At 43.6% G+C, this 23,281-nt stretch overlaps 1 protein-coding gene across 10 annotated transcripts in view; it reads right to left on the reverse strand.

Moving 5' to 3' along the window:
* The window catches only part of ST13 (ST13 Hsp70 interacting protein), a 34,017-nt gene that overhangs the window by 3,647 nt on the left and 7,089 nt on the right, over positions 1-23,281 (reverse strand). Inside the window, exons 2-11 of one of the 10 annotated variants that reach the window (XR_016217044.1) lie at positions 23,155-23,212; positions 21,230-21,305; positions 17,679-17,749; positions 14,012-14,078; positions 12,335-12,419; positions 12,086-12,196; positions 9,469-9,595; positions 8,737-8,839; positions 6,391-6,507; positions 4,495-4,543 (exon numbers count right to left, since the gene is read on the reverse strand). Coding sequence is in view for 8 of the 10 variants with exons in the window: in XM_089308995.1 (XP_089165121.1) it covers positions 4,203-4,357; positions 4,495-4,543; positions 6,391-6,507; positions 8,737-8,839; positions 12,086-12,196; positions 12,335-12,419; positions 14,012-14,078; positions 17,679-17,749; positions 21,230-21,305; positions 23,155-23,212 (892 nt within the window). In the remaining 2 variants the exon portion in view is untranslated. Of the gene's footprint in view, positions 1-595; positions 744-4,187; positions 4,358-4,494; positions 4,544-6,390; positions 6,508-8,736; positions 8,840-9,468; positions 9,596-12,085; positions 12,197-12,334; positions 12,420-14,011; positions 14,079-17,678; positions 17,750-21,229; positions 21,306-23,154; positions 23,213-23,281 lie in introns of those variants that run through there. The other 9 variants (XM_089308993.1, XM_089308995.1, XR_016217043.1 and 6 more) reach the window with 9 other exon arrangements.

Below are 23,281 nucleotides of genomic sequence, written 5' to 3' on the forward strand. Positions count from 1 at the left end.
TATTTCTCAAATAAGTAAAAATCTTTTTTTTTTTTTTTTTTTTTTTTGATCAGGCAGAGTGGACAGTGAGAGTGAGAGAGAGAGAGAGAGACAGAGAGAAAGGTCTTCCTTTGCCGTTGGTTCACCCTCCAGTGGCCGCCGCGGCTGGCGCGCTGCGGCCGGCACTCCACGCTGATCCTCATCCAATGGCAGGAGCCAAGTACTTATCCTGGTCTCCCATGGGGTGCAGGGCCCAAGCACTTGGGCCATCCTCCACTGCACTCCCTGGCCACAGCAGAGAGCTGGCCTGGAAGAGGGGCAACCGGGACAGAATCCGGCGCCCCGACCGGGACTAGAACCCAGTGTGCTGGCGCCGCAAGGCGGAGGATTAGCCTAGTGAGCTGCGGCGCCGGCCTCAAATAAGTAAAAATCTTTAAAAAAAAAAAAAAAAAAAAAAAGGCAATCAATAGTCCCTCTGAACTGTAAAATTAAATTGTCAGTCATGTTGATCTTTAATATCTACTCCTCAATTTTTAAGATTTTTACTTGGAAGAGTTACACAGAGAGAAGGAGAGGGAGAAAGAAAAAGAGAGAAAGAGGGAGGTCTTCCACTCACTGGCTCACTCCCCAAATGGCTGCAATGGAACGATTGGAGTTGCACTGATCCAAAGCCAGGAGCCAGGAGCTTCTTCCGGGTCTCCCATGTGGGTGCAGGGGTCCAAGGACTTGGGCTATCTTTTGCTTTCCCAGGCCACAGCAGAGAGCTGGATCGGAAGTGGAGCAGCCAGGTGTTGAACCGGCGCCCAAATGGGATACCGGTACTGTAGGCAGCAGCTGTGTCTGCTATACCCCAGTGCCGGCCCCCGCCCCCACTTTTTGAAGATTTTTATTTATTTATCTGAGAAGCAGAGAAACAGTGAGAGGGAGAGACAGAGAGAGATAGGTCTTCCTTCCGTTGGTTCACTCCCCAAATGGCCTCAACGGCTGGAGCTGCACCGATCCGAAGCCAGGAGCCAGGTGCTTCTTCATGGTCTCCCATGTGGGTGCAGGGAGGGGCCCAAGCACTTGGGCCACCCTCTACTGCTTTCCCAGGCCACAGCAGAGAGCTGGATCGGAAGAGAAGCAGCCAGGACTAGAACTGGTGCCCATGAGATGCCAGTACATACTCCTCATTTTTGAACAGTATCCTTTTTAAAGATAATTCATACAAGTTTACTGTAGTTTTTAAATTCTGACTATGTTTGCTGCAGAGCAGTTATTCCTTCAAGAACTACCTAAAATGCTTTTTATGAAATTTGTGGATTTCTCATTTTTCCCAACGATAATCAACATTTCTGAAATGAAAGTAGAAACCCACTTTTTCGTTAGACACTGTTCTAATAAATAGTATTTCATTCTCCCAGTATAGTCAGATAATAAATCCAAATTATTTCCTGTTGTATTTCTTTACTACCATAAATGTGCATCTCCATTGGCAATATTCTGGAATTCATTATGCTAAATATAGGGGCATCCTGAAGGGAGAGACAAGTGATACTGATGTATTCTGCAAGATCAAGCACCACCACATATATGTAGTGTCATAGTAATATGGTCATTACACCAGACTCCACAATAGTTCACACATGACTGTAACTGTCAAAAGTGAATGCAAATCTAGGGAGACTTGAAAACAACTTCAGGATTACCTGACTACAGGCTTCAAAAAATTAATTCCTACTGTTAAACAAGCAGTTCAAGGTTTTTTAAATCTAGATAATAAAAAGTACGTAATAATCATCTCTAGTACCATTCCACAATTGTTTGGAATTGTTTTCAACAATTTTCCTTTTCTTGAAAGCCGAGTAGGGCTGGGGTGGGCACGACAGTAAGACAAGCATCCTCCATCTGCTGATGCACTTCCTACATGGCCACAATAGCTGGGCTAGCCAAGAGCCCAGAACTCAACCCCCATGTAGCAGGGACCCAAGTACTTCCGTTATCCCAGCTGCTTCCCAGGTGTGCATGAGCAGGAAGCTGGAATCAGAAATGGAGCCAGAACTTGAACCCAGGCCCTCAGATACGGGATGTGGATATCACTTGTGGCATCTTAACTGCTCTGTCACCAAACACTCAACCCTAGTGGTCATTTTTTAAAAACAAAGGTACTTGACAAATACGATTATTTCTATTTTAAATAAGAAATAAGCTAGGAACTAAAATTTATTTTCTTGGCTTTTCTTAAAACAGCATCAGGGGCCTGAGTTGTGCACAGCAGGTGAAGCTGCTGCCTGCGATGCCAGTATCTATCCATGGGCACTGGTTTGAGCCCCAGCTGCTCCACTTCTCATCCAGCTCCTACTGTGTCTGAGAAACCAATGCAAGATGGTCCAAGAACTTGGGCCTTACCATTCCCAACAGAGAGCCAGATGGAGCTTTTAGTTCCTAGCTTTGACCTGGTTCAGCCTTGAGTGTTGTGGCCATTTGAGGAGTGAACCACAGGATGAAACATCTCTCTGGGGCCAGCGCTCGTGGCTCACTTGGTTAATCCTCTACCTGCGGCACCGGCATCCCATATGGGTGCCGGTTCTAGTCCCAGTTGCTCCTCTTCTAGTCCAGCTCTCTGCTGTGGCCCGGGAAGGCAGTGGAGGATGGCACAAGTGCTTGGGCCCTGCACCTGCATGGGAGACCAGGAGGAGGCACCTGGCTCCTGGCTTCAGATCGGCACAGCATCGGCCGTAGCAGCCATTTGGGGAGTGAACCAATGGAGGGAAGATCTTTCTGTATCTCTCTGTCTATAACTACCTGTCCATAAAAAACAAACAAACAAACAAAAAAACAAAAAAGAAAAAAAAAAGAAAAGAAAAAGAAACATCTCTGTTGCTATGCCTTTCAAATAAGTAAATAAATCTTAAAAAAAAAGTATTTTTAACAGAATTCCCTTTTTTTTTTTTTTTGACAGGCAGAGTAGACAGTGAGAGAGAGAGAGACATAGAGAAAGGTCTTCCTTTTGCTGTTGGTTCACCCTCCAATGGCCGCCGCGGCCGGCACACTGCGGCCGGCGCACCTTGCTGATCCGAAGCCAGGAGCCAGGTGCTTCTCCTGGTCTCCCATGCGAGTGCAGGGCCCAAAGACTTGGGCCAGCTCCACTGCACTCCTGGGCCACAGCAGAGAGCTGGCCTGGAAGAGGGGCAACCAGGACAGGATCTGGCGCCCCAACCGGGACTAGAACCCGGTGTGCCGGCGCCACAAGGCAGAGGATTAGCCTAGTGAGCCGCGGCGCCGGCCTCAGAATTCCCATTCTATCCAGTGCACTATCTTCATGAATATCACTGTATAAAGCAGCAGAAATTCCATTATTCAGTGCAGAAATACTTAATTACACCATAATAACTTATTTATTTACATATAATAAAGCACATTGTTCAGGCTCCCATAAGTAATAAAAAGTATAGAATGCAGGGGCAAGCAGTTAAGACCGGTTAAGATGTCTGTATTCTGGGGCTGGCGCCGTGGCTCACTTGGTTAATCCTCCGCCTGTGGCGCCGGCATCCCATATGGGCGCCGGGTTCCAGTCTAGCTCTCTGCTGTGGCCTGGGAAAGCAGTGGAGGATGGCCCAAGTGCTTGGGCCCTGCTCCCGCATGGGAGACCAGGAGGAAGAACCTGGCTCCTGGCTTCGGATCAGCACAGCTCTGGCCGTTGAGGCCATTTGGGGAGTGAACCAACGGAAGGAAGACCTTTTTCTCTGTCTCACTAATTCTGCCTGTCAAAAAATTAAAAGATGTCTGTATTCCCTGTCAGACCACAGGGATTCAAAATCCATTTCAGGCTTCTAACTCCAACTTCCTGCTAATGCAGACCCTGGGAGGTGGTAGTGATGGCTGAAGTAACTGGGTCCTGTCATTCACATCAGAGATAGCGGTTCCTCCCCTTGGCCAGCCCCAGCCACTGTGGGCATCTGTGGAGTAAACAAGCAGATGGGAAGTCTCCCTCGCAATTTTTTAATACAACTCAAACTGTTGTTTGAAAAGGAAGAAAACACTAGTCCCACTAACAAAGTTTCTAATGGAAACAAACCTTTCTAATGTTCCAGGAACTTATGTTACCAAATGCATTTGAATTGAGAATACTCTTTTGCTCCATCTCCAAATCAGAATACATCTTAATTATTTACAGGGCCAGAGCTGTAGCATAGAGCGTAAAGCTGCCGCCTGCAGTGCTGGCATCCTATATGGCTGCTAGTTCAAGACCTGGCTGCTCCACTTCCAGTCCAGCTCTCTGCTGTGGCCTGGGAAAGCAGTAGAAGATGGCCCAAGTCCTTGGGGCCCTGCATCCGCATGGGAGACCTGGAAGAAGCTCCTGGCTTCGGATCAGCGCAGCTCCAGCCGTTGCAGCCAACTGGGGAGTGAACCAGCAGATGGAATGACCAACCTCTCTCTGCCTCTCTTTTTCTGTGTAACTCTTTCAAATAAGTAAATAAATCTTTAAAAAAATTATTTACAACAGTAACAGCCTTAATTTTTCTTTAAATGTACCTGGAAAAGAGCCATACTGAGCTCCTGATTGTCGTCTGGCTTCTTCCTCCTTTAATACAAAAAAGAAATAAATTATATAGTAAGAGGAAAAAGTAATGTCATCCCTTAACATTATCTATGAAAAATCTCTTTAAAAAGTTGTAAAATAAGCTAGTAAAGGACTTAACAAGAACGACACATTTCAATTCACAATACTGAATAATAAATTTTCTAATTAGGTCCACAATGAGTATTAATGAGCAATGATTTTAGGGAGAGTACTTTACCCTAGAAAATGAACAAAACTGGAGAAGCAATTTATAGTAATGATACGCCCTGTAAAATTTTAAACTTAATATTTTTAAAATGTCAAACTAAAGGACAGGACTTATTACTAAGACTGCTATGACATTTGTATCAGATGTTCACCTTTTCTACACTTTCCCTAACAAAACTCTAAGAGACTTACAGATTTGTTTTTGGAGTTTTATAAAGACAAAAGGGAGGATAAAAATTTACCTCACAGCAAAATACAATACTATTAATGAGCTAAACATAAAAATTTTATTTTTTATTTTTTTGACAGGCAGAGTGGACAGTGAGAGAGAGAGAGAGAGAAAGGTCTTCCTTTACCGTTGGTTCACCCTCCAATGGCCGCTGCGGCTGGCGCACTGCGGCCAGCGTACTGCGCTGATCTGAAGCCAGGAGCCAGGTGCTTCTCCTGGTCTCCCATGGGGTGCAGGGCCCAAGCACCTGGGCCATCCTCCACTGCACTCCTGGGCCACAGCAGAGAGCTGGACTGAAGAGGGGCAACCAGGATAGAATCTGGCGCCCTGACTTGGACTAGAACCCAGTGTGCTGGTGCCACGGGCAGAGGATTAGCCTATTTAGCCGCGACGCTGGCCAAAAATTACTTTTAAAGATTACAAAGTATAACCTTAAAAATCAAATATGATGTTTAATAAATAAAAAACTGGGGCCGGTGCCATGGCTCACTTGGTTAATCCTCCACCTGCGGCACCGGCATCCCATATGGGTGGTGGGTTCTAGTCTCAGTTGCCCCTCTTCCTGTCCAGCTCTCTGCTGTGGCCTGGGAAGGCAGTGGAGGATGGCCCAGGTGCTTGGGTCCCTGCACCTGCATGGGAGACCAGGAAGAAGCACCTGGCTCCTGGCTTCAGATTGGCGCAGTGCCGGCTGTGGTGGCCATTTTGGGGGGTGAACCAAGGGAAGGAAGATCTTTCTCTCTCTCTCTCTCTCTCTCTAATTCTACCTGTCAAATAAATAAATAAAAATAAAAATAAATAAATAAATAAACCCTAGGTGTTAATGTTATGAAATTATACTACAGCATTACATCTTTCATTCAACAATGCTAGAAACACATTAAGTGAAAATTGACAGAATAAACCTACAAAGTAAATACAGGCAAAAACTGGGAGCAATTTAAGAGCAGGAACAATATTACAAAAGGATTGGGGACAATCCCTTTTGTAATTTCTATATACAACAGGACTTTATAACTAAATATATGAAATCTATTTTTAATACTTATGAACCTATTGTTGGAACAGGAGAAATCATAAAACTCATTAAGGCAAGCATTCTCAAAAAAAAAAAAAAAAAAAAAAAAAAACTATGGCCAAATTTTTAATTACTTGACCAGGAAGAATTCCTGATTCTAGATGAACATGAACAAGAATTTAAGATGGTAAAATACAAGCACACTTAGAATCTGAAGACTTAAAAATATCTCCACAGAAGCTAGACACAGTCAAGAGAAAGACTTTAAGTAGTATCCTCAGTTCTGCAGAACTGCAGTCTGCATTAATCACAGGAGCAAGACTCAAAGCAGCATCGCAAGCTCCACGGTCTACTGCGTCAGCCTCTCCGTCCCAGCTTGGACTCCAGAAACGTTACCCTCTGGGCGCGCTCATGCTCTTCTCGAGCCTTCTTGACTCTTTCCATTCTTTCTTTGATCTCTCGTTCTTCACGTTTTCGCTCATACTTTCTCCGATGTTCTGCAATTTTCTGGGCCTAGATAAAAAGAGCCACAGAAAATTAAGTCTGCTCCAAAAGTAGTAAGGTCAACTGAACAGCTTTGTTAAGAGTTCCTTTTCTGGGGGCCGGTGCTGTGGCACAGCAGGTAAAGCTGTTGCCTGCAGTGCCGGCATTCCATATGCATGATGGTTCAAGTCCATTTCCAATCTAGCTCTCTGCTATGGGAAAGCAGAAGATGGTCCAAGTGCTTGGGCCCCTGAACCCACGTGGGAGACCTGGAAGAAGCTCCTGGTTCCTGGCTTTGTACAGGCTCAGCTCCAGCCATTGCAGCCATCTGGGGAGTGAACCAGCAGATGGAAGACACCTGTCTCTCTGCCTTTCAAATAAATAAATACATCTTTGAAAAAAAAAAAAAAAAAAGGCAGGGACCGGTCCTCTGGTGTAACAGGTAAAGTGGTGCCGGCGTCTCACACACACGGGCACTGGTTTGAGTCCTAGCTGCTCCACTTCTGATCCAGTTCTCTGGTAATGTGACTAGGAAAGCAGCAAAGGAATGGCTCAAGAACTTGGGCCCCTGTACCCACAGGGCTGTCTTGGGTAGTTCCTGGCTCCTGGCTTTGGACTGACCCAACTCTGGCCACTGGGGCCATTTGGGGAGTGAACCAGCAGATGGAAGACATCTCACTCTCTGTAACTCTGCCTTTCAACTAAGTAAGTAAATCTTAAAAACCAACAAACAAAGGAGGAAAAAAAAAACTAAGGGGGGAAAAAGACAGAAAACCACCTGATATAAACTCAGGCTTTAACAAGACCAATCCCAACTGTACAAAGCACTGTTAAAAAGATTCTAGAATGTGAAATCAGAGACAAAGATTATCAAACAAGTAACTATGCTCACTCAACATTAGCAAATTCAAATAGCAAGACAACACTTGCTCAGAGTTTCTACAGCTGCACAGTGTACGGATGCAGAAGTTATAGCCCAGGGCTGCAGAAGCGATCACCAGTGATTCCACCATGAGAAGGCGGAGACTGGACACACAGCTATTTGCCAATCTTGCTGCATTTAAGTTTCTTTATCCATAAAACAGAGGAAGACACACACATACTCTTATCAAATCCCTATGGGGATTAAGGAAAACATATGTAAACACATAAAAGGCATCATATATTGTACGGAATGCTGTGGATCTCTCATTTATTAGGAGAATAAAATAAGTATAAGGGACTTGTATTCAATTGTTCTTTTAGCTTGTTCGAACTATTATTAATATCTTGTACAACCTGGCCCACTTAAGCCTTGTTATGAGAAGGAAAAGAAAATCAACTGAAGTCTCCAGTGGTAATAAATTAATTCAGTAAGACTTCCACTGTGCTAAAACCTTTGGTAACAAATTCCTGGAAGTGTAACTTCCAACAAAGCCGAAGGATTTACCATGTATACTTAAAATAATTTTAACTAATTATTTTAGATAGAGATTATCTTAAAATGGAATGTTCTAGGGGTTTCCACTGTGCACAACAGGTACACAGATGCCTGCAATGCTGACATCCCATATGGGCACTGCAAACTCTGGCTGCTCCACATCAGATCCAACTCCCTGCTAACATGCCTAGGCAAGTAATAGAAGATGACCCAAGTGCTTGGATCCCTGCAACACCTGGGAGACCCAGATGGAGTTCCAGGCTCCTGGCTTCGACTACTGTGGCCATTTGGAGAGTGAACTAGTATTCAGAAGCTCTCTCCCCCTCTTGCTCTCTAATTCTGCCTTTCAAATAAATAAACCTCTAAAAGCATGAGACCCAAACCTTTAACAAGCATAAGGCAGAGTGGTTTAAAAAAAAAAAAGTAGTTCTAGTTTTTGGACTCAGTATTTTTACAAGGTTGAAACGGAACTTCCAAAGTGGACAAATATACCTTCAAAGTATACAAGGACAGCCCAGGCTCAAACCTAGGGTCACATTTTATAGATTTTTTTCCCTTTTCTGTCCTTGTTGTTACCAGGTAGTCTTTCATTTCTGACTTTCTGGTTGTAATTACACTGTGGTCTCACAGTGGACTCTCTACCATACAGCACAAGAAAGGAAAGCATGCAGACCTAACGAGACTTCCAGAGCTGAGTAAGCTTCAGTGGTCCCAGACCACAACTTGCCAATGTGTATTTCTTTGCACCTGTTTTTCAGGTAATTTATGGCTGCCAGGGCGTAAGTGCCAGAAGTATGCAGTATTACAGCCATGACGACTCCTTGCCGCCTGTAACATACCCTGGGTTGAACTTCCTTCAGCACTGCACTGGCATCTTCATCATAATCCAGTTTGCAGGCAAGGGCCAGATCATGGGCGGCTTCTTCCCAGTGGCCCAGAAGTCTGAAACAGATTTAAACGCACTTAGGAGACATTTACAATATGTACCTATTACATTACAGTAGACATCAGACATTACAATATGTATCTACGTAGCTTGGTGTCTCGCTTCCTTATAAAACAGGACTATGGGGGACCAGCACAGTGGCCTAACAGGTTAAGCTGTTGCCTGCTGCGCCAGTATCCTAGATAGATGCCAGTTTGAGTCCCGGCTGCTCCACTTCTGATCCAGCTCTCTGCTATGGCCTGGGAAAAGCAGCAGCAGATGGTCCAAGTTCTTGGGCCCCTGCACCCATGTGGGAGACCTGGAAGAAGCTCCTAGCTTCAGCTTAATCCAGCACTGGCTGTTGCAGCCACTTTGGGGAGTAGGAGCAGATGAAAGACCTCTGTCTGTCCCTCTCTCTCTGTAACTCTGCCTTTCAAATAAATAAATCACCCCCCCCCCCAAAAAAAAGACTGTGACAAGTTTAAGTGGTTAAATATTCTGTAACATCAATCAATTCAATTACTGTTACAGTGCTGATTAACACTACGGAAACTTGAAGGAGTTTAACTTTCCTCTATGACACTGATAAAGCTGCTCTTAGATTTAAAAAAAAAAAAAAAAAAAAAAAAAAGCTTTAAACACACACACGCTGAAAATGTTAAGAACACCCCATAAGGGGCCAGCATTCTGGCACAGTGAGTTCCGCTGCAGGCTGCTGTGTGCCATCCCAAATCAAAGCGCTGGTTTGAGTCTCAGCTCCTCTGTCAAAGCATCTGAAAAACAGATGGTCCAAGTACTTGAGCTACTGCCACCCAAGTGAGAGACCCAGATTGAGTTCCAGGCTCCTGGCTTTGGCCTGGACCAGCCCCAGCCATTGTGGCCATTTGGTGACTGAACCAATGGGTGGAAGACTAATCTTTCTCGTCACCTTTATCACTCTGCCTTCCAAATAAACAAAATTTTACGTTTAAAAAAATTTTTTTTTTTATTTTTGACAGGCAGAGTGGACAGTGAGAGAGAGAGACAGAGAGAGAAAGGTCTTCCTTTGCCGTTGGTTCACCCTCCAATGGCCGCCGCTGCAGCCGGCGCACCGCGCTGATCCGATGGCAGGAGCCAGGATCCAGGTGCTTTTCCTGGTCTCCCATGGGGTGCAGGGCCCAAGCACCTGGGCCATCCTCCACTGCACTCCCTGGCCATAGCAGAGAGCTGGCCTGGAAGAGGGGCAACCGGGACAGAATCCGGCGCCCCAACCGGGACTAGAACCTGGTGTGCCGGCGCCGCAAGGTGGAGGATTAGCCTATTGAGCCATGGCGCCGGCCCTAAAAAATCATATTTTAAGGGTGGGCACTTTGCCTGCTGAATAAGATACCCACATTACATAACAATATCAGAGTGCCTAGGTCAATTCTCAGTCTGCTGATTGAAGTTTACTGCAGAAGAGGAATCTGGGCAGTAGGGTGACGGTTCAACTAACTGGGTTCCTGTCACCCAAGTGGGAGACCTGGATTGTTTCCTGCTCCCACCTTCAGCACTAGGCCAGACTTTTGAGGAACAAACCAATAGATGGAGCTCTCTACAACTCAAATAAATTAAAAAAAAAAAAAAAAAAAGGGCAGGTAGTTCTAACTTTCAAACTCAACAACAACAGGATTAAGGATGGGTCTTTGGCATAATGGTTAAGATACCACCTGGGACAGCCACATCCCTTATCAAAGAACGGGGTTTGAGTCACAGTTCTTGGGTTTCCTATTCAGCTGCCAGCTACTGAGCACTTTGGGAAGCAGAAAACGATGGCTGAAGACTGCGGTCCCTAACACCCGCAGAAGAGACCCAGACTGAGTCCTGCGTTCCTGGCTTCAGTCTGGCCCAGCCTCAAATGTTTTTGGAGCATTTGGGGAGTGAATCAGTGGACAGATGATATCTGCCTCTTTATCTTTCAAATAAAAAATGAAAACAAAAATATTTTTAAGTACTTAGAAACAGTATTAACATGATCTATATTTAGAATGCGGATTTCTATGTACGATGTACAAGAGAAGGAAAAATAACGTATGTAGGTATACTTTACTGAAAATAGTGACAAAAAATGAATCAGAAAGGAAAGGCTGGCAAGGACAGTTAAGAATGGGGTAGAGGAAGACAGCAATGGAATTGAGAGGACTATGGGTATACCTTTGACTCAAATTTGAGTGTTTTACATACTGGAAAAAAAATCAGAAAGGATGGAAAGCCCTAAACCTGAATACAAACTTCAGTAAGAGGATAACTTAACTGTATGTATAAACTGACAACAAAAAGTACATTAAAAAAATTTTAAGAAACTCTTAAAACAGGTTCCTTGTAAATCTTAAGTGGGACATATTTTAAGGATAAGAAATGCCCCCAAACCACACACACTTTAACAGATATTCTGCTTTTAAATATTATAATTACGGGGGGCCTGCGCTGTGGCATAGCAGGTAAAGCTGCCACCTGCAATGGCAGGATCCTACATGGGCGCCAGTTTGAGACCTGGCTGCTCCACTTCCGATCCCAGCTCTCTGCTATGGCCTGTGAAAGCAGAAGATGGCCCAAGGACCTGCACCTGCACTCCAGCGCTGCAGCCAGCTGGGGAGTGACCCAGCGGATGAAGACCTCTCTTTCTGCCTCTCCTTCTCTGAGTTAACTCTGACTTTCAAATAAATAAATCTTCAAAGGAAATTATAAAACAATTTTATGTGTCTAACAGGATGATACAAGTAAGCACATTAGTGGGGACAAGATTTGACTGTGGAAGAACAGTGTCAAAAACACAGAGAAGTCCAGTGTTGTGATGTAGCTTTCTGTATCTAGGTTAAATCCACCAGTTTATTTTCCCATTTTCCTGATTTTTCAGGGATCCTTGAGGTGACTAAAGTAGTTTCAGACTACTATATTCTTTCTTCTGGAATATATTGGTTGTTCAATGTGAAGCTTCAAAGAGAAAGTCCGAAAGTAAGAAAAATCTGTAAAGGACACTGATACAAGGTTACTTTTTCTTGGAACTAATTTTCAGATTAAAAAAAATTTACCTTACACTTGGCTATATGTGCTGAAAATTATTATTTTGGATTAAAGAAGTGAAAAGAATATTTTCTTATTTGTTCTTTATATTCTCTCCAGTCTCCATACTGAGTATACATGACACTTTGAAATGAAGTCCTTAGGCATTTTTTCCCTCCAAATGAAGCATATTAAAACATCACATTTAAATTTTAAAAGTTCTGAAAATTTCAATTATTTACCTGTGTGCTTTCCCTCGCCACTTGTAAGGCTGAGCTGAATCAGGATTTATGTCAATGGCTCTGTCACAGTCTCGGATGGCAGCATTTGGCTTCTGTAATTTGACGAAGACACTAAGAGATATATTAAAAATATTCATTTCAAACTATAAAATGAAACCTTTGAGATCACAACAGAATGAATTTTATTTAAACAAATGAGCAAGAATTATTCCCCAGCACAGCGCATGGCTGGCTGTTTAGAGCTCTCACCTTGCTCTCTTGGCGTACAGAATGGCCAAGCGAGGATTTAGCTTGATGGCATCTGTGAACAGGTCTATGGCTTTCTGCAGTTCACCTGAAGTGAAACAGAAGGTACTGAGTAGATAAAAACAGGGACTGGCGTTGTAGCGTAGCAGGTAAAGCTGTCACCTGGGGCACTGGCAACCTATATGGGCATGGGCACTGGTTTGTGTCCCAGCTGCTCCACTTCTGATCCACCTCCTTGCTAATGGCCTGGGAAAAGCAGTGGAGAATGGCTAAAGTGTTTGAGCCCTTGGCACCCACGTGGGAGACCCAGAAAAAGATCCTGGTTTGGCCTGCCTTAGTGCTGGCTGTTGCGGCTGTTTCTTTTTGTAACTCTTTCAAAATAAAAACATTTTTTTTCTTTTTTTTTTTTGACAGGCAGAGTGGACAGTGAGAGAGAGAGACAGAGAGAAAGGTCCTCCTTTGCCGTTGGTTCACCCTCCAATGGCCGCTGCGGCCGGCGCACCACGCTGATCCGATGGCAGGAGCCAGGTACTTATCCTGGTCTCCCATGGGGTGCAGGGCCCAAGCACTTGGGCCATCCTCCACTGCACTCCTGGGCCACAGCAGAGAGCTGGCCTGGAAGAGGGGCAACCAGGACAGAATCCGGCGCCCCAACCGGGACTAGAACCTGGTGTGCCGGCGCCGCAAGGTGGAGGATTAGCCTATTGAGCCACGGCGCCGGCCAATAAATACATTTTTAAAAGAGGATAAAAATTAAGAAAAATTTTTTATCTCTTTTCCAGTTGAAGTGTTTTAAATTCTTTTAGTTATAAAAAAGCTTAGTGTCCTCCCTCCCTCCCCCCCGCCCCCATATATATATCACAAAATTAGCTCTTTAAAGCAAACCTTGGAGAACTCCCTCTGCTTCCCCGGTGCATCGGCAGGGAGCCACACTGGAAGCAGGACTACGTCCCAGGCACTCTCATATGGAATGTGGGTGTCCCAAGCAGCAGCTTAACCCACCATGCTCCAAAGCCCACCACTGTTTTGTCTTTATGCATATTTTCATTTTACTTGAAAAGCAATGAGAGAGAGAGATCATCCAACTACTGGTTCACCCCTCAAATGCCCCAAACAATTGGTGTTGGGCCAATTCTTAGCCAGGAGCCTGGAATTCGATCCAAGTCTCCCAGAGTCCCAAGTACTTGAGCCATCCCCCACTGCCTTCTCGGGATGCCCATTAGTAGGAAGCTGGAACTGTAAGCAGAGCTGGGACTTGGAGCCAGATCTCTGATAGTGAATGTGGGCACCAGAAAACTGCTGTGCCAAGTGCCTTTTCCAGAGTTAGTTAGTCAATGAAGTCATTCACCCAACAATACTACAGAACCAGAGCAATTTTTCTTGGGGAAACAAGACAAACATAGAATTTCAAGATGTTTTACCCCCTACCTCCCTTCACTCTTTCAGATGAATAAAGTTTAAAGACAGACACACTATGACCCAGTCAAGCAAGCAGACTGATTAAGATCAGGATGTGCCCATGCCTTGAGGCCTCCATTAACAGAAGACATCGATCTGCTCCAGTGTAAGATACTCAGTAAATCTAAATTTTCTTGCACTTTCCCACCAGTCAACGGTTCCTGCAGTGGAGAATATGCAGACTACTAAAGAAAGGTAGTAGAGAAAATGAAAAAGACTCACCATCATTTAGGGCTTCAATGGCAGCCCCTTTCTTCTCATTTGCCTGGTCCATCATCTCCTCAGTTATCTAACAGAAAGAGAAATTCAACTTAGAGGCAGCAGAGGAAGCAATCAGGACCCACATTTTTCATTCGTTCTCTAATCTCCAGAGAGCAAAGATGACAATCACCATGACTGACGAGTGAGAAATTATGAACAAAGAACTTTTTACCTTTCATACCAAACAAATTAAACTCCCTAACACTAGAGAATCCTAGACATCACCTTTGCTTCCCTCTACCCTAGCTGATGTGTTCTGTTCCGCCCTAGTTATCTAGTTCCTTCACAGTTATCTGTAAATACTAAAGCCATAAACTCACAAAGAGGCACTAGTTATTCTCAGTTTGAATCCTGAGAACAGGGTGAGGAACATTTTTTCTGCCAAGGCCATCTGACTATAACATCATCCCCAAGCCACACAAAATTACCAACTTAAAAGCTGACCTGCTACAGATATCCTGAATTTCCAGTCCCACCTGCCCGTGCCTTGATAGGGCCAGAACAAAGAACTTAGCTGGCCTTAGACAGCTCGAAGGCCACATTGCCCCAACCCTGCTTTAGAAGAAAAAATATCTCATCCCTTTGTTCCCTTAAACATCTATTGAACACTTACACTAGATAGCCAGAAAAAATACAAGATTGCTAACAGTGCAGTGGCTAATAAGAACAAAAATATAGAAGCAAATATCTTTCCTAAGATGCAAGTTCACCATTGTGTAAAATATTAACTGGAGATGCTGGTTAACTCATTAAGAAAATTCTTTCACAGGCTTAAGAACTGGCAAGCTATTGTATCTAGTGACATAATTCTATAAAATTGTCCCATATGGGCTCCTGCTTGAGTCCTGGCTGCTCCCTGCTAATGTCCTGGGAAAAGCAGTGGAAGATAGCCCAAGTGCATGGGCACCTGGCCACCCATATGGGAGGCCTGGAGAAGCTTCAGGCTCCTAGCTTTGGACAGGCCCAGCCCTGACCTTTGCAGCCATGTAGTAAGCAAACCAAAGGATGGAAGACCTCGCTTTCTCTCTGTAAACTCTGAATTCCAAGTCAATAAATAAATCTTTCCTAAAAAATTGTCAGTTATAAAAACAACATACACACAAAAGTTTCTCGAACCAGCAAAAATCATTAGTAAATATAATAAAAAACATATTTAGAACATCAACTACACGTATAAAGCACCATTTCTAAGACCACAATACTTCCACAGGAGAGGGGGGGGGCGCCACTAAGTAACATAAAAAACGTTTCAAGAACTTTTAGAATATATGCCATGTTTATAGAAATTATTTTGAATACTTTAATCTACTACCAAGTTTTGTAATAAATTCAAAGCAATTTCAACAAAAATTCCTAGAAGTTTTGGCAACCTCTGGGAGGCAGGTATTTGGCATAGTAATTAAACCTGTTTGGGACGGCATCTTACAATAGTGCCTAGGTTTGAATCCTGGCTCTGCTTCTGATCCCAGCTTCCTGCTTAATGCTCACTAATGCTCACCCTGAGAAGGGGACTTAAGTACCTGTGTCTTGCTACACATGTAGGAAACCTGGATTGAGCTCTGGGCTCCTGGATTCTGCCTGGCCCAGCCCTGACAGTGTATGGCAAATCCATCTCTGCTTGCCTGTCTCTTTCAAATAAACAAAAATGAATAAAAATTTTTTAAAGATTAATTAATTTATTTGAAAAGCAGAGTTAGAGAGAGGCAGAGGCAGAGAGAGAGGTCTTCCATACTCTGGTTCACTTCCCAGATGGCTGCAACAGCCAGAGCTGCACTGATCTGAAGCACCGACAGAGATAAAACTTAGTAGTGAAAAAGGTCGAACATAAATCTAGTCAGGGCTCCAAATGACCGAGTATAGAGAGCAAGAAAAAGACAACATTCAAAAACAACAACAACAACAAAACATAAAAAGTTAAAAGTGTTCTAGGGCCAGGGCTGGCACTATGGCATAGCAGGTAAAGCCACCACCCACAGCGCTTTCATCCCGTGTGCGCACTGGTTCTAGTCCCAGCTGCTCCTCTTCTGATCCAGCTCTCTGCCATGGCCTGGGAAAGCAGTAGAAGATGGCCCAAGTCCCTGGGCCCCTGTACCCACATGGGAGACCTGGAAGAAGTACCTGGCTCCTGGCTTTGGATCAGCTCAGCTCCGACCTTTGAGGCCATCTGGGGAGTGAACCAGCAGATGGAAGACCTTGCTCTCTCTGCCTCTCTGTGTAACTCTGCCTTTCAAATAAATAAATCTTAGAGCCAAAGAACATTACCGCCCTAAAGTTTAAGATTCCCAATGAATTACAAGTAGGCTATACAAAAGTTAGGAATGTACATAGACATACGAAGTCACATATAACCAATGATAAACAGAAACTCCTCTGTAAACTTTAACTCTGTAAACTGTAACTCCTCTGTAATTTTTCACAGTGACAGAGTACTCATGTTGCTTATTGCTAATAATCTGTAAGACTGAAAAAAATTGTTATTGAAAGACATTTTTAGAATATGTAAAAATTAGATACCACATTCATGGACAGCTGACCTGAATGGTTGTATCAATATTCTACCTAAATATTTAGCTATAGGGTAATTCAAGTAGGGAGGTTTAATAATCTGATTCTAAACTTTACATAGAAAAACAAAGAGCCAAGAACAAGCAAAATACTCAAGTTTTGGTGTCCCGTCCTACCAGATAATAGGATTTACTATACAGCAGTATATAACTATGTGACATTAGTGTATAGGAAAACTAGGCAAGGCCCTGAACACACCCAACATATATGAGGGTCCTACAAAAAGAAGGGAAAAATGGGATTGAAAGATGAGCTTAGGGTGGGCACTTGGTCTAGCAGTTAGGATGCCAGCGTTCTGTACCACAGTAACTAGGTTACTTGTCCTGTTTCAGCTCCTGATTGCACATTCCCAGTGCAGACCCTCGGAGCAGCAGTAACAGCTCAAGTAATCCAGTTCCTAACACTCACATGGGAGACCTGTTGTAGGCATCTGGGGAATGAGTGGATGGGAGCTTTTTCTCTCAGAAAGCAAAAAACCATGAGCTTATTTTGGGGCAAAAACTTTGAAATCTATGCATATGTAGGGTCTCCGAAAGGTTCATGGATAATGCATACTATGAAGAACCTGGGTATGGATTTTAACTATGCCTACGCCGTATTTCCAATTTCTTTCTGCTCCCAAATAAACTTACCTACTAACTACATTATTCCAAACTTTTTGAACATACAGAAACTGAAGATCATTCTAAAATTTTTCCAACCCTCCCCAGTAAGAAACACTTTTCACCCCCCTCAGAGCCCACTGTTAAAAACAAGAGAGCATCAGAGGCAGTTCCATCTGGAACACACTTTAGGGGAACACTAAAGACCAGTCAAGGACGAGAAGAAAGACGCAACCCTGAAGAAGGCTGCAAAACACACAAAGCACAGGATTTCAGAGGTGAATGTTGCAGAGTATGCTTGAAAACATGAAAATTCTCCCAAGTATTTTAAGTGATGAAATAAAATGCTCTCCTAAATGCTTTAAGGCAGGTAGATTCAAAATGTGCTCTTCCTGGAAGAGCATAAAGTAACTGCCACCGGAGGCCTCCACATTTCTTACACTAAGCAGAAGGTTCCTTACCTCTACGTTTTCATCTCCCATTTCCTGAGGCGCATCAGTGTCTGGTTCAATTACACCTTCATTGTCAATTTCTGCCAAGGTGAGAAGATGATGGTAAGAGTTGTGCTGTGCAGACAGTAGCCACTAGACACATGGAACAAAAACTGAAGCACTATGGCTACTGCAACTAACAAACTGAATACACAATTACAATTTTAATGTTCACTGCAAAGTGTTTCCCCACTAAACACAATTTTATTGCTTTGGTAAGACATTTCATTTAAACCAAAACATCACATTAAGGCAGTTATCATCAGATTGCAGTGGACTGAGGGTGTATGCAGTTTTTGGAATCACACATAAATACACCACTCATTTAGTCAGTGTCAAAAACTTGATTCAGTTCAAATAATTTTCCATACACTGAAACACTATAATGTTCCTTGAAAAATATTTTATGTCGGGGCCGGTGCTGTGGTGCAATGGGTTCAAGCCCTGGCTTGAAGTGCTGACATCCCATATGGGCACCAGTTCGAGTCCCAGCTGCTCCTCTTCTGATCCAGCTCTCTGCTATGGCCTGGGAAAGCAGTAGAAGATGGCCCAAGTCCTCAGACCCCTGCACCCACGTGAGAGACCCAGAAAAGCTCCTGACTCCTGGCTTTGGATCAGTACAGCTCCGGCCGTTGCAGCCATCTGGGAAGTGAACCAGAGTATGGAAGACCTCTCTCTCTTTTTTTTTTTTTTGACATTCAGAGTGGACAGTGAGAGAGACAGAGAGAAAGGTCTTCCTTTGCCCTTGGTTCACCCTCCAATGGCCGCCGCGGCCAGCGCGCTGCAGCCGGCGCACCGCGCTGATCCGATGGCAGGAGCCAGGAGCCAGGTGCTTTTCCTGGTCTCCCATGGGGTGCAGGGCCCAAGCACCTGGGCCATCCTCCACTGCACTCCCTGGCCACAGCAGAGAGCTGGCCTGGAAGAGGGGCAACCGGGACAGAATCCGGCGCCCCAACCGGGACTAGAACCCGGTGTGCCGGCGCCACAAGGCAGAGGATTAGCCTAGTGAGCCGCGGTGCCGGCCTCTCTCTAACTCTTTCAAATAAATCAATCTTTTATAAAATTTTTATGTACAGGCCATTATCATGGCATAGTGGGTTAAGCCACCACCATTCCATAAGGGTGTCAGTTTGAGTCCCAGCTGTTCTACTTCCAATCCAGCTCCCTGGTTATGTGCCTTAGAAAGCAGTGAAAGATGGCCCAAAGTGCTTGGGGCTCTGTGCCAAATGGGAGACTTGAAGAAGCTCCTGGCTTCGGCCTGGACCAGCCATGCTGTGGAAACTTGGGGAATGAACCGGTGGACAGAAGATTTCTCTGTCTCTTCCTCTTTCTCTGTAACTTTCAAATAAATTACTCTTTAAAAAAAAAAAATGCTATCATTGCAGTATAGTGGGTTAAGCTGTTGTCATCTGCAACACTGGTGTCCCATGTGGGTGCCAGTTTGAGTCTAGGCTGTTCCACTTCTGATGCAGGTCCTTGCTAATGTGCCTGGGAAAGCAGTGCAGGATGGCCCAAGACCCTGGGCCCCTGCACTCATGGGGGAAACCCAGAAGAACTCCTGGCTACGGGCTTCTGCTTATCCCAGCCCCAGCTGTTGTGGCCATTTTTGGAGTGATCCAGTGGATGGAAGATCTCTGTCTCTCCTCCCTCTTCTCTGTAACTGCCTTTGAAATATATAAATCTTTAAAAACATTTAAAATACATAGTGAAACACTAATTTTAATAATTTTCATTTTTAAAAGTAGTAAGGGCAAATTTAATTTTAAAATAAAGACAAACTACTGATGAAGAACTGAGTCCCAAGGCTAGTACTATAACCAAAACAGTGAACTGAAGAGGTATCATGTGAGTTTCACATTGAATGTCAACTATAATTTCCCACAGCAGAGGAAAACAAAATAACTGTGATAATCATTACTAAATAATAAAGTGAACAATACTGAGATTTGTAGCAAAGAGTGAATCTGACAAGTAGTTTCCTCTTAACAGTCAAAAAAGAACCAATGAAATTACAATTAGCCATCTGAACTGAGAATTGGCATCCACAAAAACTGCTTTCTTCCGTTTTTTTTTTTTTTAAAGATTTATTTATTTATTTGAAAGGCAGAGTATGGCCACAATGGCCAGAGCTGGGCTGATACAAAGCCAGGAGCTTCTTCCAGGTCTCCCACAGAGGTGCAGGAGCCCAAAGACTTGGGCCGTTGTCCACTGCTTTCCCAGGTGCATCAGCAGGGAGCTGGATCGTAAGTGGAGCAGCTGGGAATCAAATCGGTGCCCATATAGGATGCTGGAGCCAACCCAGTACACGACAGTGCCAGCCCCAACAAATTTCTTTTTTTTTTTCCCCACCGTGGCGACTTATCTTTGTACTATGCCTCTGTAGATAAGTGGAAAGTCTGCCTTTTTTTAAATTTTTTTTAAAAATTTTTATTTATTTTATTTATTTTTTTTGACAGGCAGAGTGGACAGTGAGAGAGAGACAGAGAGAAAGGTCCTCCTTTGCCGCTGGTTCATTCCCCAGTGGCCGCTGAGGCCGGCGCACAGCGCTGATCCGATGGCAGGAGCCAGGTACTTATCCTGGTCTCCCATGGGGTGCAGGGCCCAAGCACTTGGGCCATCCTCCACTGCATTCCCTGGCCACAGCAGAGAGCTGGCCTGGAAGAGGGGCAACCAGGACAGAATCTGGCGCCCCGACCCAGACTAGAACCCGGTGTGCCGGCGCCACAAGGCAGAGGATTAGCCTAGTGAGCTGCGGCGCCGGCCCAAATTTCTTAATTGAAGCATGACTGACAAATAAATACTGTATATACTGATGCACAACATGGTATTTTGAGGTAAGTATACAATGTGAAATGAGTCACCCAAGCAGTTCATCAACGTTTTCATCATCTCACCTATATATTCATTTTATTCTCCCTGGTGAGAATACTTGGTTTCTTAATATTTTTCAAGTACATAATACATTAACTAGTCCCCACATTGTGCATTAAATCTCCACATATGTGGATCATAACTGAAGTTTGTATCCTTATACAAGGGTAGGAACAAAAAAATTTAATCAAATTTTAACACAGCTTGCCTAAGTTTGTATTGTACACAAAAAAATACTTCATGATGGAAAGTTGGTAAAATATTATTGGAAAACTTTTAAAGCTGTTTAGGACAGTGTGCATATGTGATGACTTTTTCAAATATAAATGCTATGAAGTCTAAATAATTTCCAGTCAAATTAACACCTGAACTGACAGGAGCTCTATTTGTAAAGTACACTCCAGATTTTAGACTTAGGGGAAGAAAAATAACTCATTAACAGCTTTTTTAATAATGATTCTATTTATGTTAACATTTTAACCACGGTGTTTACATAAATGTGAATTTCAAGATTACTTTTAAAAATATGTGGCTACCAGAAAGTGTCACTTTTTATGTTAGCTCACATTATACTTCTATCAGTGATTTACTTTAATAAAAATCAACACAGAGTTCTTGTAAGATTACCAAACAAACCACTACCTCCTCACCTAGATCACTTTCCTCACTTGACGGCTCGTCTGTCTGTATGGTCTCCTCCGCCTTCTTACTATCTGTTTTTTCTTCCTAGCAAAGGAAGGGAAACAGTGCTTTCAGTACTGAGTAACACACTACATACATATATATATATATATATATATATATCTTAATTTAGACAAATTTATGCAAAATCTGTTCATACAACATTACATTCCACTTGTTAATGCTCCCCTCCTCATTGTAAACTAGCCTTAGTTTTGAAGCACAATGTTTTAGAACCTAAACCCCGCGTGCAGCATATATTATGGAACACCTTCAACGGGCACTGCAGCCCACAACTCTATCGTCAGGCACGTCATCATTTCTGCGAAGTCAAGTCTGGATATTCACAATTAGTGATATAAAAACTACAAAGCCTCATGTTCATTCAGATGTTTTATCACCAAGTTTATTAAAAATCTTTACTTTTCAAGGGTTCTTGAGTTTTGGAATTGTAAATGAAGATTTATGAAATCGCAGTATATTAACAATGAAAACTTAAAGAATCTGAAAGTATACATCATGATGGAATGTAAACTCCCCATCCTACAAGTATCAAGAATTCTAGAGGCTGCTGACATCCCATATAAGCAACAGTTCAAGTTTCAGCTACTCCACTTCCAGGTCCCTGCTAATGCCACTTGGGAAAGCAGTGGAAAATGGCCCAAGTGCTTGGGCCCCTGCACCCATGTGGGATGGAACTCCAGGCTCCTAGCTTTAACCTGGCCCAGCCCAGGCTGTTATGGCCATTTAGGGAGTGAATCAGTGGATGGAAGAGCTCTAACTCTGCCTTTCAAATAAATAAATAAATCTTAAAAAAAAAAAAAAAAAAAAAAAAAAAGAATTCTAAGGGCTGGCATTGTGGTACAGTGAGTTAAGCTGCCACCTGAGATGCCAGCACCTCCTAGGAGTGCAAGTTCCAGTCCCTGCTGTTACATTCTGACCCAGCTCCTCGCTAATGTACCCAGGAAAGCAGTAAAAGACTGTCTGGTACTTGGGCCCCTGCCACCCACGTGAGAGTACTGGATGGAGTTCTAGTCTGCTAGTCCCAGCCCAGCCCAGCCCAGCCCCAGCCTTTGCAGCCATTTGGGGAGTAAATCAGTAGATGCAAGCTCTGTCTCTTCCTAATTCTGCTTTTCAAATAAAAAAATTTTTTAAAAGATTTATTTTATTTGAAAGGCAGAGTTACAGAGAGGCAGAGGATGGGAGAGAGGGAAAGAAGGGAAGAGGGAGAGAGAGGGAGAAGGAGGGAGGGGGTGGAGAGAGAGGTCTTCCATCTGCTGGTTTACTTCTGGCCGCAATGGGCAGAGCCAGGCCTATCCGGAGCCAGGAGCCAGGAGCTCCTTCACTCCCGGGTCTCTCACACAGGTACAAGGGTCCAAGGACTTGGGCCTCTTCTACTGCTTTCCCAGGCCACTGTAGAGTTGGATCACAAGCAGAGCATCTGGGACTCGAACCAGCGCCCATATGGGATGCCAGCACTGCAGGCAGCAGCTTTACCCGCTAGGCCACAGCGCCGCCCCCAAATAAAAAATTTTTGAAAGAGTATTATTTCTCTCCTCTTCTCTAAATTTCAGCAACTGGCAATCCCTTGTTGCTGTATCTTTTCTGCAAATATGCTAAAATAATACCATGAATCATAGTCACAAACAACTCTCAGCTAGTAGGGCGAAGCAATTCAGCAGTGCTGATCTGGACAACCTGTTAGTTTACTTTGCAAATATTAATGAAGTAGCTACAAAACATAGGTACTAAAGAGAGAGACATAATTTTAAAAGGTATTATTTCCAAGTGATCTTGAAGAAATCTGGAATGTAATTTGAGAACAGTTAAAAATAGCCCCTAAGAAACTTTATGGTATTTCATCACTAAATATACAATTGAAAGGAAAACTCACCTTGATATTTTCTTCTGGTTTAGCTTTATGGGTAGCAGGTGGTACTTTACCCCCCATGCTTGAAGAAAATAAAAACAGCAATTATTTAGAAAATTAAAATTCACTAAGTCATGCAACATATTTATGC

Source organism: Oryctolagus cuniculus, chromosome 11, assembly GCF_051225735.1.
Source record: "Oryctolagus cuniculus isolate XC-2025 breed Fujian yellow rabbit chromosome 11, ASM5122573v1, whole genome shotgun sequence".
NCBI lineage: Eukaryota > Metazoa > Chordata > Mammalia > Lagomorpha > Leporidae > Oryctolagus > Oryctolagus cuniculus.